Here is a 10394-nt window from a genome sequence, read left to right as displayed (position 1 = left end):
GGAGGATGTTGGAGCCATGGTGAGCGCGACCCAAAGGCAGCAGATGATGATGCGGCAGTGGAAGTGGAAGTGGAAGGAAATGGAAGAGTTCACTGAACGGGATCAGGCGGACGGGGAAGAAAGCAAGAAAAAGAAATATTGAAAGAAGGGAGGAGAGAAAGAGGAAAAAAGGTGAGAAGCGGAAAACCCCAGCTGAGCTGAGATCTGAGGTGAAACTCAGAGTGCGAGTCTGATGATGAACGCAAGGTCGTGACTGCCACTTTCACACATTAACATCAATCACGGCACAAAATGCCGAGTTGGGTCTTGAAGCATGAGTGAAAAGGCAGAGGCAAGAACATCTTTTCGCACCTGCCTTGTGATACACAACTTGGACAACATTGGGTACCGGTACCTCTAAAAGAGGTTGTTGTCTGTGACGAACTGACCATCCATCATTAATGGCTCTGAGTTCCTGCCTATGCACTAAGCACTTTGCACTAACATTGGGTTATGACTGTGAATGCCTCAGAGTACCGACACCCGGAAAACCCAATTGTTATGTCAAGTAAAGATACTCTCGCCAGAGGCAAGTGAGAGCAAACGTCCGCAAGTACAACTTCCCTCAATCAGTCATTATCCATCATTGCATGCCGACATTGCCCTGGGTCCAGCGAACCCAAGGGAATAATACGGCATCATCACCAACATGACCAGACCTCAAGACCTCAGGGTAGAAGCCATATGTACGTTCATGAAGAGAGTAGGTAATTGTAAAGTGTCCATCTTCCATCTTCCATCTTCCATCTTCCATCTTCCCTAAAACGTAACACCTATAAGGATACAAAATCCACCAACGCCAACCAACCCTAAATTAACCTTTTTTTTCCATCCCCATCGAGCCGTCCATCCATCCATCCATCCATCCGTGCATCCATCCATGCATGCAGTTGAAACCATAAAGCAAACAGAAAGAAAGAAAAGAAAATCCCTCTCTAAAGGGAAAATGCCGCATAGTCTATCTAACAAAAGCAAAACCGAACCGAACCGAAACCGTACCAACAACACCTAGCCGTGACCATGCTAACTAACTAAATGCTCCGCTATGCTACTGAGGAAGGTATCGATGTATAAGCAAGCAGTCAGACCACCGCCGACAACAATGTCCATCCGTTCAAGAGATCGGGACAGACCAGATCAGACCACCGTGAAGCCAACGTGAGATTTTGAGGTGAGTGAGAAAGAGGCGCTGTGAGGCGTCATCGAGCAAAGAAAAATTTGAGAGGGGGGTCTGTCGTGAGAGAGATGAGGTTGGGAAGTCCGTCCGTGGAAGGACAAATGTTCAACCCCAAGTACTATAACAGCCCTTTGTAAATGTAGGCCACCGGAGGGAAATGTGGCGTGATGTGTCAAGGAAATAGCTATGCGAAAGAAGCAGGGACGACGCTGTCCATGTTGTCCGCCGTCCGTCATCTTGGTCGATGTTTCATACCGCCGGCTACTATAATACCAGATATGCCGTCAAATGCATACCGACGACAACAACGTCCATTGCGCCCCAGATACGACTTCATCAGCTCACAAGAACAACCCGACCCACGCCGTCTTGTAGCTGACATCAGTCGAGCAATCGTCCACGGCGCAAAGGACTTTAAGGTTCTTGGCCGCCACAGCGCCGGAACTAGAACCAGCCGCGCCCGACGCAGAGGACGCCTGATCCTTGTGTTTGAAGCCCGTGTTCTTTGTGCACTTGCGGTTTTCGTAGCATTTCTTGCAGTAGACCTGTTTCGTTGATTCGATCATTAGTTGCCATCATCACCACATGAGCCGGGGGAAGAGCAAGGGGCATATAGAGATAAGAGAAAAAAAAAAAAAAAAACATACGTGACCACACTCCTTGACAGCCCAAAAGAAGTGTTCCTCTCGATCCTTCTTCGTCCTCGCCTTCTTCGGTGTCGGCCCCGCTTTTTGATCTTCCTCGTCAGGATCATAAGCCAACTCCTCCTCACAACTCGGACAAACCACCGTCAGATCCTCTCCCGTAGCCCGCGTGAACCCTTCTCTAGGCGGTGGTGGCGCATTCGCATTTCTCTGTTGTTCTGCCGCAGCCGCAGCAGCCGCAGCAGCCGCCGCCGCCGCAACTCCGTTTCGTCCATTGTTACCGTAGTCGAGATGTGGTAAGTTCCTTCCCAGCGGATTGTTGTTCGCGTCCAAGCCAATAAGTTGGACTTCGAGATCCGGTCGGACGTTGGCGAAAGCGCCCAGGCGGAAGAGTTGGTAAAAGTTGCCTAACATGCCAGCGCCTGGTACTGCGCGCGCGGCTCTACCGGCGGCGGCTGGGTGACGGGCAGCGGCGGCGGCGTTACGTGCTACTGAGCGATGAGCGGCGCGAGCCACGGCGTCGTCGTCGTCCGAGTCGACTTCGCCTAGGTCGACAATCAGTTCGTTGGCGGCCGGGCGGCGATTCACGGGCCTTCGGCTACGCTCAACGTTGCCGGGTTCGCGGTGAGGAGGGCGGTGGTTGCGGTGACCACCGGCAGCTGGGACGGGTTCGTCATCGTCCAGCGTAAGGTCGATGACCTCGGCAAATCCGTTGCCAGCTTGGGCAGGAGCGCCGTTGTTGGCGTTGTTGGCGGACATTGCGCGGCGTGCGCGGCGTGCTGCTGATGCTCCGGGGTTGTGATGATGATGACGGCGGTTGTTTATAGCTCGACTTCCACCAGCTCGAGGAAGCGCAGGGGGCTCGGCGTCGGAATCTTCCAAATCTGAGGTCAAGTCGATGACAACTTGAGCTTGTTGGTCTTGTTGTTGTGGTTGCGCGGGGTTGAGGTTGTTAATGGCGGCGGCGGCAGCAGCGGGAGTACGCCTGCCTGCCCGCCGGCCAGCGTTGCCGCCCTGGCCCGCCCATTCTACTTCCATCTCGACTAGTTCGTCCAATATGTTGGCGGCAAGGTTTTGTCCTCCTCGCGGGGCACCTGCTGCTCCTTCGCCCGAACCTAAAACACCTCCCCCGCCTTGCCGCTGTTGTTGAGCACGGCGACGGTCAAGCAGAGCCGGCACGCGATATGGGTGGTGACGATTTTGTTCGTGGCGGTTTTCCTCTCCTGCAATCGATGCAAACCGCCGACGCGCCTCAGCCAGTCCTTGCACAAATAGCTGGCGGCGTTGTTCTAATTCGTCAAGACGCGCCTCGATACGTGCGCTGGCTTCGAAGATATCAAACTGTTCGCGGAGACGGCGGTCGACAGAGGAATCAGAATCGTCGCTTTCGTCGCTAGAGGTGTCGTCGTTGTCGTCCTCGTTTTCGCTGTCTTGTTCTGTGTCTGAGGAAGGGAAGCCGCTGCTGTCAAGTTCGAGGCTGTTGTCGCTGTTGTCGGAGTAGTCGTGAAAGCCGGGAATGTCAAGGTCGAAGTCGTGGTCAAAATCGTAGGGAAGGTCGAGGTCGATGTCAAATCCAGGGTCGGCGTCGACCAGGCTAGATTCGCTAGATGACGGAGACTGTGGGGAATGTGGGCTCCGTCGATGGCGGGGCGACAGCGAACCGCCGCCAACGTTGTAGTGATTCTCCTCCTCTTCTTCTGCTCCTTCTTCGTCGTCAAGGTCTAGATCAATGTTGTTGTTGTTGTTGTCGTCCAAGTTGTAATCCCAGTCCAATTCAGAAACTTCGCCGTGATCGTCTTCGCTGTTGTCGAGACTCAGGTCAATGTCAATGTCACTGCTGTCGTTGTCGATGGCCAGATGGTCTTCGTAATGGTCCTCGAATTGCCCTTCGCCCTCAGCGACTAATTGCTCGACCTGGTACAAAAATCCGCCCTCGTCATCAAACCAGTCGTCCGCCGCGTCCATAATGACGGGAGGGAAATGGAGGGGGGCGGAAGGAGGTTGATTCCACTGCAAAGTCGCGGTGCCAGTGTCGGTGTTCGGTGGGTGAAATTGCTTGTTCACTGATAGTCGCCTCCGCGCATTTCCCCAACTCGATTGGAAGACTGTGGAGAGCAGCACTGCACAGACTGACCTCGCTCGAGCTTCCGGGCCAACACCAGTGTGGTCCCCCTTGCCGCTGGTGATGAACGACCGGGATGAAGCCGAACCGCCCAGCTGATTCAACAAGTGCACGTATTGAAGTGAATCTGGTTTGGGAACAGATCTCAACGCCCAATTCGTCCCTAGGTATGCTGGACGGTGATCAGGCACAACAAGGTCAGGGTTGAAGGAGAGCTAGCTGAATGTCTGCAGCCTCGAGGGGTGGTGGCAAACGCAGCTTGGTCAGCTTGGTCAGCAAATGAGCGAATAGCGTGTTGTGGTTTCAAGCGGTTTTTTTTTTTTTTTTTTTTTTTTTTTTGGGTGAGCGGATAGAAATTAAAAGATGAGAGCCAACCATCACCGTGATAGACGAAGAGACTCGGTCAACAAAGGAAGGAACTGAGGCTTTGATATTTTGAGACACTGGAGGGAAAAAGAAAGAAAAAAAAAAGTTACCACCAAGACTTCCTGCCAAACTTCTCATAAGAATGGTTGAGGGAAGTTGACAAAAAGCTATCTAATGCCTGGAAAACCTGCCCCTGGATAACAGGCAGGGTGCTGGCAGATCTGTAACACTCGAGTCTGAGCCTGTGCTTCGGAATGCCGTGTAGGCAAGATAGGTAGGTACCTTAGTGTTGGGCAGTACGGTAGAGCCTTCACTAACTAAGCAGACATATGTGTACAGAAGTAGAGGTATGCGGCTTCCTGTGCTTGCACGGCTGTCGGGCGCTCAAAGGGGGAAGGCCTTTTCTTTTTACAAACTAACCGAGTTTCTACGGTACCTAGGTAACCGGCACGGGGGAAGTCGTTCGTTGTGCTTGTTTTCTAAAACTGAAGCACAAGGTCATTCATCAACACCTCGGTTGGTGTCTTTCACAAGTTCCTATGGTGACTTGACGTTGACCATGCTTAATGTGCCTCTGTTAGTACCTTAGCAGTACTGCGGGCAAGAAGAGCCTGTTACAACGCTGCATCCTTAACAGTCAGACATAGGGGTCCAATTGTACACTACCTTACCTGCATCCCGATTCGGGCATTCAGGAACAAACAGCTGTCAGCCTATCAGGTTGCACTATCCCCTGTTCTCGTCGTGAGCTCTTTCAGGGTCTGATGATGGACCGTGATATGGAAGCTGTTGGAACGCAGGCACTGCCAAAGTTGAGATCACGAAATACGGAGGTGAAGCCATACAACAGTATCACCGCAGAATTTCCCCGTTTTGCTTCGGTATCATCAGAAGTGAAGACTTCAAGACAGATATGCTCTTTAAAACAACATGCTCCCGCCGCTCAAGTCTACACTAGACCTGTTCATCAAATATCTTTTTCACGCTCGAGTCCAGATAAACCAATGAATTACTTTATAAGCTCTTTATGTTTTGCGTCATACTGGGCAGACCGGTATTGAGCCCTCTCATCAGGAGCTAACGCCTACCAATAAACCCCGATCTCCCCTTTCGCTCCTCTAGCCCATCACTTTAATCTTCTTTGGTCTTCCAAAGCCAACCCCACCTAGACCGTCTCCGAGTCCGACTTTTCGTATTTTCCAATGCGATCCTACTCGCTCTTCGGCTCCAACACCGAAACTACGCCCTCTTTGCTGACAGCCACCAACTGCCTCGCCTTGTCTCCCCACTGCACCGCCACAGCCGGCGTGCTTGTCCTCAACGGCTCCGTCCACGACTTGCTAGCCTTGACATACTGCTGCACCGTAACGCCCTGCGATCCGGCAGTGGCGAGGTACTGACCCGTGTAATCCCAGGCAAGGCCGGAGACGTCACCGGTTTGGAGCTCCTTGGCCCGCGCGGCGTCGCCTTCCTTGCGCAGGTCGAAGATGGTGACAGAGGACTGGCCGACGCCCGTAGCGGCGAACCAGAAGCCGTTTTCGGAGAAGACGAGGGTCTTGACGGGGGCGCCGAGGGTGAAGTTGGCCATGCGCTGGAGAGTCTTGGTGTCGAAGATCTCGATCTGGCCGGATTGCGTGCCGGCGGCGAAGAGGTGGCCGTCGGGGTGGAAGGCGCAGGATGTGAGTTCTGTTTGTTCATATTAGTAACTTGAGACTGTGAGGCGGGTGGTGAAAGGGTACATACCAGCGTCAGTATAGACACGCGCTACACGCTGCAGCGACTGCAAATCGTAAAAGATGATGCCCTTATCCACGCCCACAGAAGCAAGAATCTGCTCGCCAGGGTGCACCGCCAAGCCCGTCACGGCACCGGCGTGCTCCGTAACAGAACCAGTCTCGACACCGCCCTCAACAGCCTTGACACTGCCCTTCGAAGTGGCCGAGACGACCTTGTTGCCGATCCACACCGTAGCAGTCACCGGCTCGCCAACCTCCAAAGAGCGTTCGTGTGCCTTGGCCTCAACCGAGTAGAGATCCACCTTGCCGTCCAATCCACCAACCGCCGCATAACCACCGTTGAGAGCGAGCGAGGTCGCTTGTGTGACGGGGAGATCTGTGTAGGCGGTTTGTTGCAGAGCGGAAATGTCTTCTGTGGTGGCCCAGCCTTCGGGGACTGGTCGCTTCTTGCGGCCCTTTTGCTTTCTGTAGATCGGTGAATTGTCAGCATTCAACTTTTCGAGATGACGGAGCGCGGTAAACGTACTCGGCCTGAACCTCATCAACATGTGCAGCCAACGCCTCGGGCAGACCCTCGCTGTCTACCGCCATAGCGTCACCAGTTGCGGCACCGCCAGCAGAAGCCGTAACTGTGAGTCTGGAAAGGGCCTCGCGGGCCTCATCACGCTCCTTGGTCAAGCGAGCAATCACGCGAACGGCGGCATCGTTCTGGTAGAGCGCCGTGGCCAATTCCTCCCTTGTCCTCGCCAGTTGTTGCCTCGTGTTGTATGACTCTAGTACCAGGGCGTCCCACTCGTCTTGGAAGGCCTTGAGCATGGATGGGAGGGATGTGAATTGCGGGGGGCGGGGGCGGACGATCCGATTTGTCTTGATGGGGAGGAGGTCTTCGACGTCTAGCTCTTCATCGGTGCCGGGTTCTTTGTGGTTCTCTTGGATGTACTTTTCGATCAATCGCTTCTCGAAGACGGCGCCTGGGATGTGTTAGTATGGCATCGCATTTCGGCCTGTCGTGGAAGCATCTGGTGTGGCTTGGTGGGAACAGAAGCGGTGGGAATGGTGGGATCTCGGTGATGGTGACAACAATGACGAAGAGTGCGCGTACCGGTCTTTCTCGAGACAACAGGCTCCTCGGGAACCTCTCCGGATACTGCGTCAATCGGTTAGCACAGCGTCGCGCAACGGTAGATTAGAGCTGTGACATACGGGCGCAAAGCATCTTGATAATATGACTGCAATGCAAAATCTGTAAAATGGGTTGTTTGGTTCAAGTCGCGATGTCAATGTCGTCCTCCAACTTTTTTGTTGCAACGCGCCACGGCCAGCCAGCTAGCACAGACAGCAGGCAGGCGACGGCCTGGAGCTGGACGACGCTAGAGGTACTTGGAGGTTTGGCGGCAGGCAGAGAACCATCTGCCAAGCTTGAGCCACACCGAGCCGCATACTACGGTAAGTGACCAATCATGTTGCATAAATGACTATGGACGTTTGGGAGGTACTTTGGCAATGTATCTTTTACTCGTCATTTTCGACTCAACACCATGCCACTTCTCACAACATCTACAATGTAGACAGCATCACATTCAACTCAATAGCAAATCCACTACACATAGATACTTCCCTTCGTAACCACCACCGCCGTCCCTCCCAGATACAAATCCTTCACCTTCGCCTCCCCATTCTCCCCCTCCACCGCCGTCGTCTCCACCTCAATCTCACTCTGCCTCCCCATCTCCACGCCCTGCGTCAACTCAAACCTCGCCCCTCCCATCTCCCTCCCACTAACCGTCAAATAGCTCGCCAGCGTACACGCCGCACTACCCGTCGCCGGATCTTCAAATCCCAACTCCACCATCCTCGTCCTAAACTTGAACTCCTTCCTCCCATTTTCACTCTCTTTCTCCCTCTCCATCGGCACATAATAATACCTGGACACAAACCCGCGCTCCCACTCCCCCTTATCCAACAACCCCTCCACCTTACTAAAATCCAGCCTTTTCGCCGTCGACACCTTCGCCAAATGTTCCAAACTCGGCAGTTTTACCAACAAAAACGTCATTCCCCGCACGATACTAACTACCGGGCCATTTAACTCCGCTTGTCTTATCTCTGGGTCCTCGGACAGCGCAGCCTCAATCATCTCCCTTGTCTCCTTCTTCACCTCCCCTCCCTTTCCATCCAGAATCCCGCCCAACGTCTGCTTATGAATACGCACAGCATGCGGAATCGTAGCCTTCACCCTTCCTTCGGACGTCGGTCTGATCGTAATCGGTCCGGCCTTGGTAACAAGCGTGTCCACATGCTTCCACCCCAAATGGTTTAGCACGAGGTACGCCGTTCCGACAGTGGGATGTCCGGCAAAGGGAAGTTCTTCCTCGATGGTGAAGATGTCGATTTCCCGACTGGTGGAAGTCAAGCCATCGCGCGCTTCGTCGTCGAGCGTGTGCAGAAAGACGGTCTCGGAGAAGTTGAATTCGCGGGCGATGAGCTGTTTGACGTCTTGGGTGAGATGAGAACGAAAAGAGGCGGGGGTGAGGACTACGGCTAGGGGGTTGCCTAGGTAGCGGGTGGAGGTGAAGACGTCGACGGTTAGGTAGGTGAGGGTGATGGGCTGGGCCATCTTGGATGTTTTGGTGCGGGAGGTGCCGCTGTCTCCGGATGAGATGGTGAGAGAGTGAGTGAGGTGGGACTGATGGCTCGTATCTTTGATAGCAATATCGATTTTTGGATCTTTTGTTGCGGTGTCGAGGTTTTATACCTTGATGAGAGTTGGAGGAGTCATGGTTCGATGAATCACAGCTGAAAAGTGGGGTAGCTCCAATTGCTACCTTGGTGAGGTTCGTCTTAAGTGGTCGCGTCCTTAGTTCAATAGTACAGTCATTGACTTACTAGCCCTCAATGGCAGCCCCGGACATCGGCCAGCTTACGTGATGACATTGCCCGCAATGCTTGATGCCTTTTTCTTTTCTCTTTCCTTCTCTGTTCTTTTCCCACATCCTCCCCTTGTTTCGATCTTCGTGTTTCCAGTCTCCAATGGCTACCCTAGTGTGCCCGACAGCAGGACACCATTTGTCCAGGCCTAATTCTTTTCTTTCTTTTCGCTTTGAGAAACCACCTCCTTTCTTTGAGTTATGAGGGTGAACTCTCCCAGTTATCATCACAGCCACAACTGGCCATCATTTTGGTGTCCCAAGTTTCGTGATCACAGCTTAGAAAGTGGCGTCTCTTTCATGGCACATGTCGATGTCACCAAGAAATGTGCATCTTTCAACGTTAAGAAGATTCCCCAAACTATTATGAAAAGTACCCATTCCGCATCCAAACTGGGAGATTATTACCAACTGAATCCAGCCAAATTTTCTCGCTCGCCCTTCTCAACGATTGAGACAGTCTGTAAAGTCCTGCTTGCCTGCCCGACGCACTCGTCCTTCTAGAAATATACTACTCAGCCCTGGTTTGTTCGTTTGTATGTTACAGGAAAGCCAAAGCGGGCTTCACTGGATGCAGATAGGACTTTGGCTTTCTATTGGGTATTTTAGTTGCAAAGTGGAAGGTGCAATGGTGTCTTAGGTATTGGCGGGGTATTTAGTTGGCTTTCCGGGCCTTGGGCTTACTAGTTTTCCTCTTCCTTTTCAAATCAACCACCCTCTTCACCTCTACCGAACCCTGACTTGAGCACCACGAGTGGTTGCATTGGCGATCCCACCCAGGGGGGGAGGAGGTGTCCGTTGTGTTTGGTGAACGAATGCGTGACTCGCTGTCGATCTCGGTCTCGGTCTCGGTCGGGCGGTTGAGCTTGCTGAGGGCGTGTGCCAGACGGTCGACGTTGCTGCTCATCAGAAGGGTCTTGAACTCGTGCGTGAATAAGGTTGTGTGTGCATCCATCTTGTAGATCAGTTGTCCGGTCGCCGTCTTAACCGCTTTGATGGGTTCTGCACGAATGGGCCCTTGGTATACCACGTTTTCTTGCCCATCCAACTGCACGCGATCTGGACAATTGTAGCATTCATTGGTTGTTGCGACAAACTCCACCGTGCCCAACAGATCCTCTCTGGTGGACTGTCACGCTCCCGCCTTGTCTAACCACGTAAAAGCCTAGAGGTATCTTCTAGTGCTGAAGGCCTGAAGAAGACGCAGAAAGGTATTAGAGAATACCCATTAGAGGCTTCTGTAGCATCACAAATCTCTTGCCATTATCCCATTTCGCTTCAGGCGGAGGACACTTTCTCTCCCTTGCACTCGTCGCTGCCAACAACGAACAGACTACCTAGCTTCGATTTCTTCAACGCAACTCCCAACGAAGTCCACCGCAA

At 53.0% G+C, this 10394-nt stretch overlaps 4 protein-coding genes across 4 annotated transcripts; all 4 read right to left on the bottom strand.

The window, feature by feature from the left end:
• Positions 1 to 718: 718 nt before the first annotated feature.
• On the bottom strand, positions 719 to 4464 carry NCU05697 (hypothetical protein). Its single transcript, XM_957966.2, has 2 exons — positions 1864 to 4464; positions 719 to 1761 (listed from the first exon to the last, which is right to left on the bottom strand). The coding sequence occupies exons 1-2, from the start codon at positions 3823 to 3825 to the stop codon at positions 1558 to 1560; spliced, it is 2166 nt and encodes a 721-aa protein (XP_963059.1). The 5' UTR covers positions 3826 to 4464; the 3' UTR covers positions 719 to 1557.
• An 804-nt stretch (positions 4465 to 5268) lies between these two features.
• On the bottom strand, positions 5269 to 7428 carry NCU11357 (cell cycle control protein). Its single transcript, XM_001728081.2, has 5 exons — positions 7288 to 7428; positions 7187 to 7231; positions 6611 to 7055; positions 6092 to 6549; positions 5269 to 6034 (listed from the first exon to the last, which is right to left on the bottom strand). The coding sequence occupies exons 1-5, from the start codon at positions 7298 to 7300 to the stop codon at positions 5559 to 5561; spliced, it is 1437 nt and encodes a 478-aa protein (XP_001728133.1). The 5' UTR covers positions 7301 to 7428; the 3' UTR covers positions 5269 to 5558.
• A 96-nt stretch (positions 7429 to 7524) lies between these two features.
• NCU11356 (phenazine biosynthesis PhzC/PhzF protein) lies at positions 7525 to 8901 on the bottom strand. The gene has a single exon (XM_001728080.2). The coding sequence runs from the start codon at positions 8699 to 8701 to the stop codon at positions 7685 to 7687; it is 1017 nt and encodes a 338-aa protein (XP_001728132.1). The 5' UTR covers positions 8702 to 8901; the 3' UTR covers positions 7525 to 7684.
• Positions 8902 to 9503: 602 nt separating this feature from the next.
• On the bottom strand, positions 9504 to 9966 carry NCU16616 (hypothetical protein; the record flags this gene model as incomplete). Its single annotated transcript, XM_011395714.1, has 1 exon — positions 9504 to 9966. One exon carries the CDS (start codon positions 9964 to 9966, stop codon positions 9667 to 9669), a length of 300 nt encoding a protein of 99 aa, XP_011394016.1. The 3' UTR covers positions 9504 to 9666.
• Positions 9967 to 10394: the final 428 nt, after the last annotated feature.

The sequence above is a fragment of the Neurospora crassa genome, linkage group III (assembly GCF_000182925.2).
Source record: "Neurospora crassa OR74A linkage group III, whole genome shotgun sequence".
Taxonomy (NCBI): Eukaryota; Fungi; Ascomycota; class Sordariomycetes; order Sordariales; family Sordariaceae; genus Neurospora; species Neurospora crassa.
This window is presented reverse-complemented; position numbering and strand designations above follow the sequence as displayed.

Excerpts from the sequence above, each read along its gene's own strand:
- NCU11356 (XM_001728080.2), bottom strand. The coding sequence starts at position 8,701 with ATGGCCCAGCCCATCACCCTCACCTACCTAACCGTCGACGTCTTCACC.
- NCU05697 (XM_957966.2), bottom strand. The coding sequence starts at position 3,825 with ATGGACGCGGCGGACGACTGGTTTGATGACGAGGGCGGATTTTTGTAC. Across the intron at positions 1,762-1,863 it reads CTGTCAAGGAGTGTGGTCAC|GTCTACTGCAAGAAATGCTA; the intron begins GTATGTTTTTTT and ends TCAACGAAACAG.
- NCU11357 (XM_001728081.2), bottom strand. Across the intron at positions 7,056-7,186 it reads TGTTGTCTCGAGAAAGACCG|GCGCCGTCTTCGAGAAGCGA; the intron begins GTACGCGCACTC and ends AACACATCCCAG. Across the intron at positions 6,550-6,610 it reads GTTGATGAGGTTCAGGCCGA|AAAGCAAAAGGGCCGCAAGA; the intron begins GTACGTTTACCG and ends ACCGATCTACAG.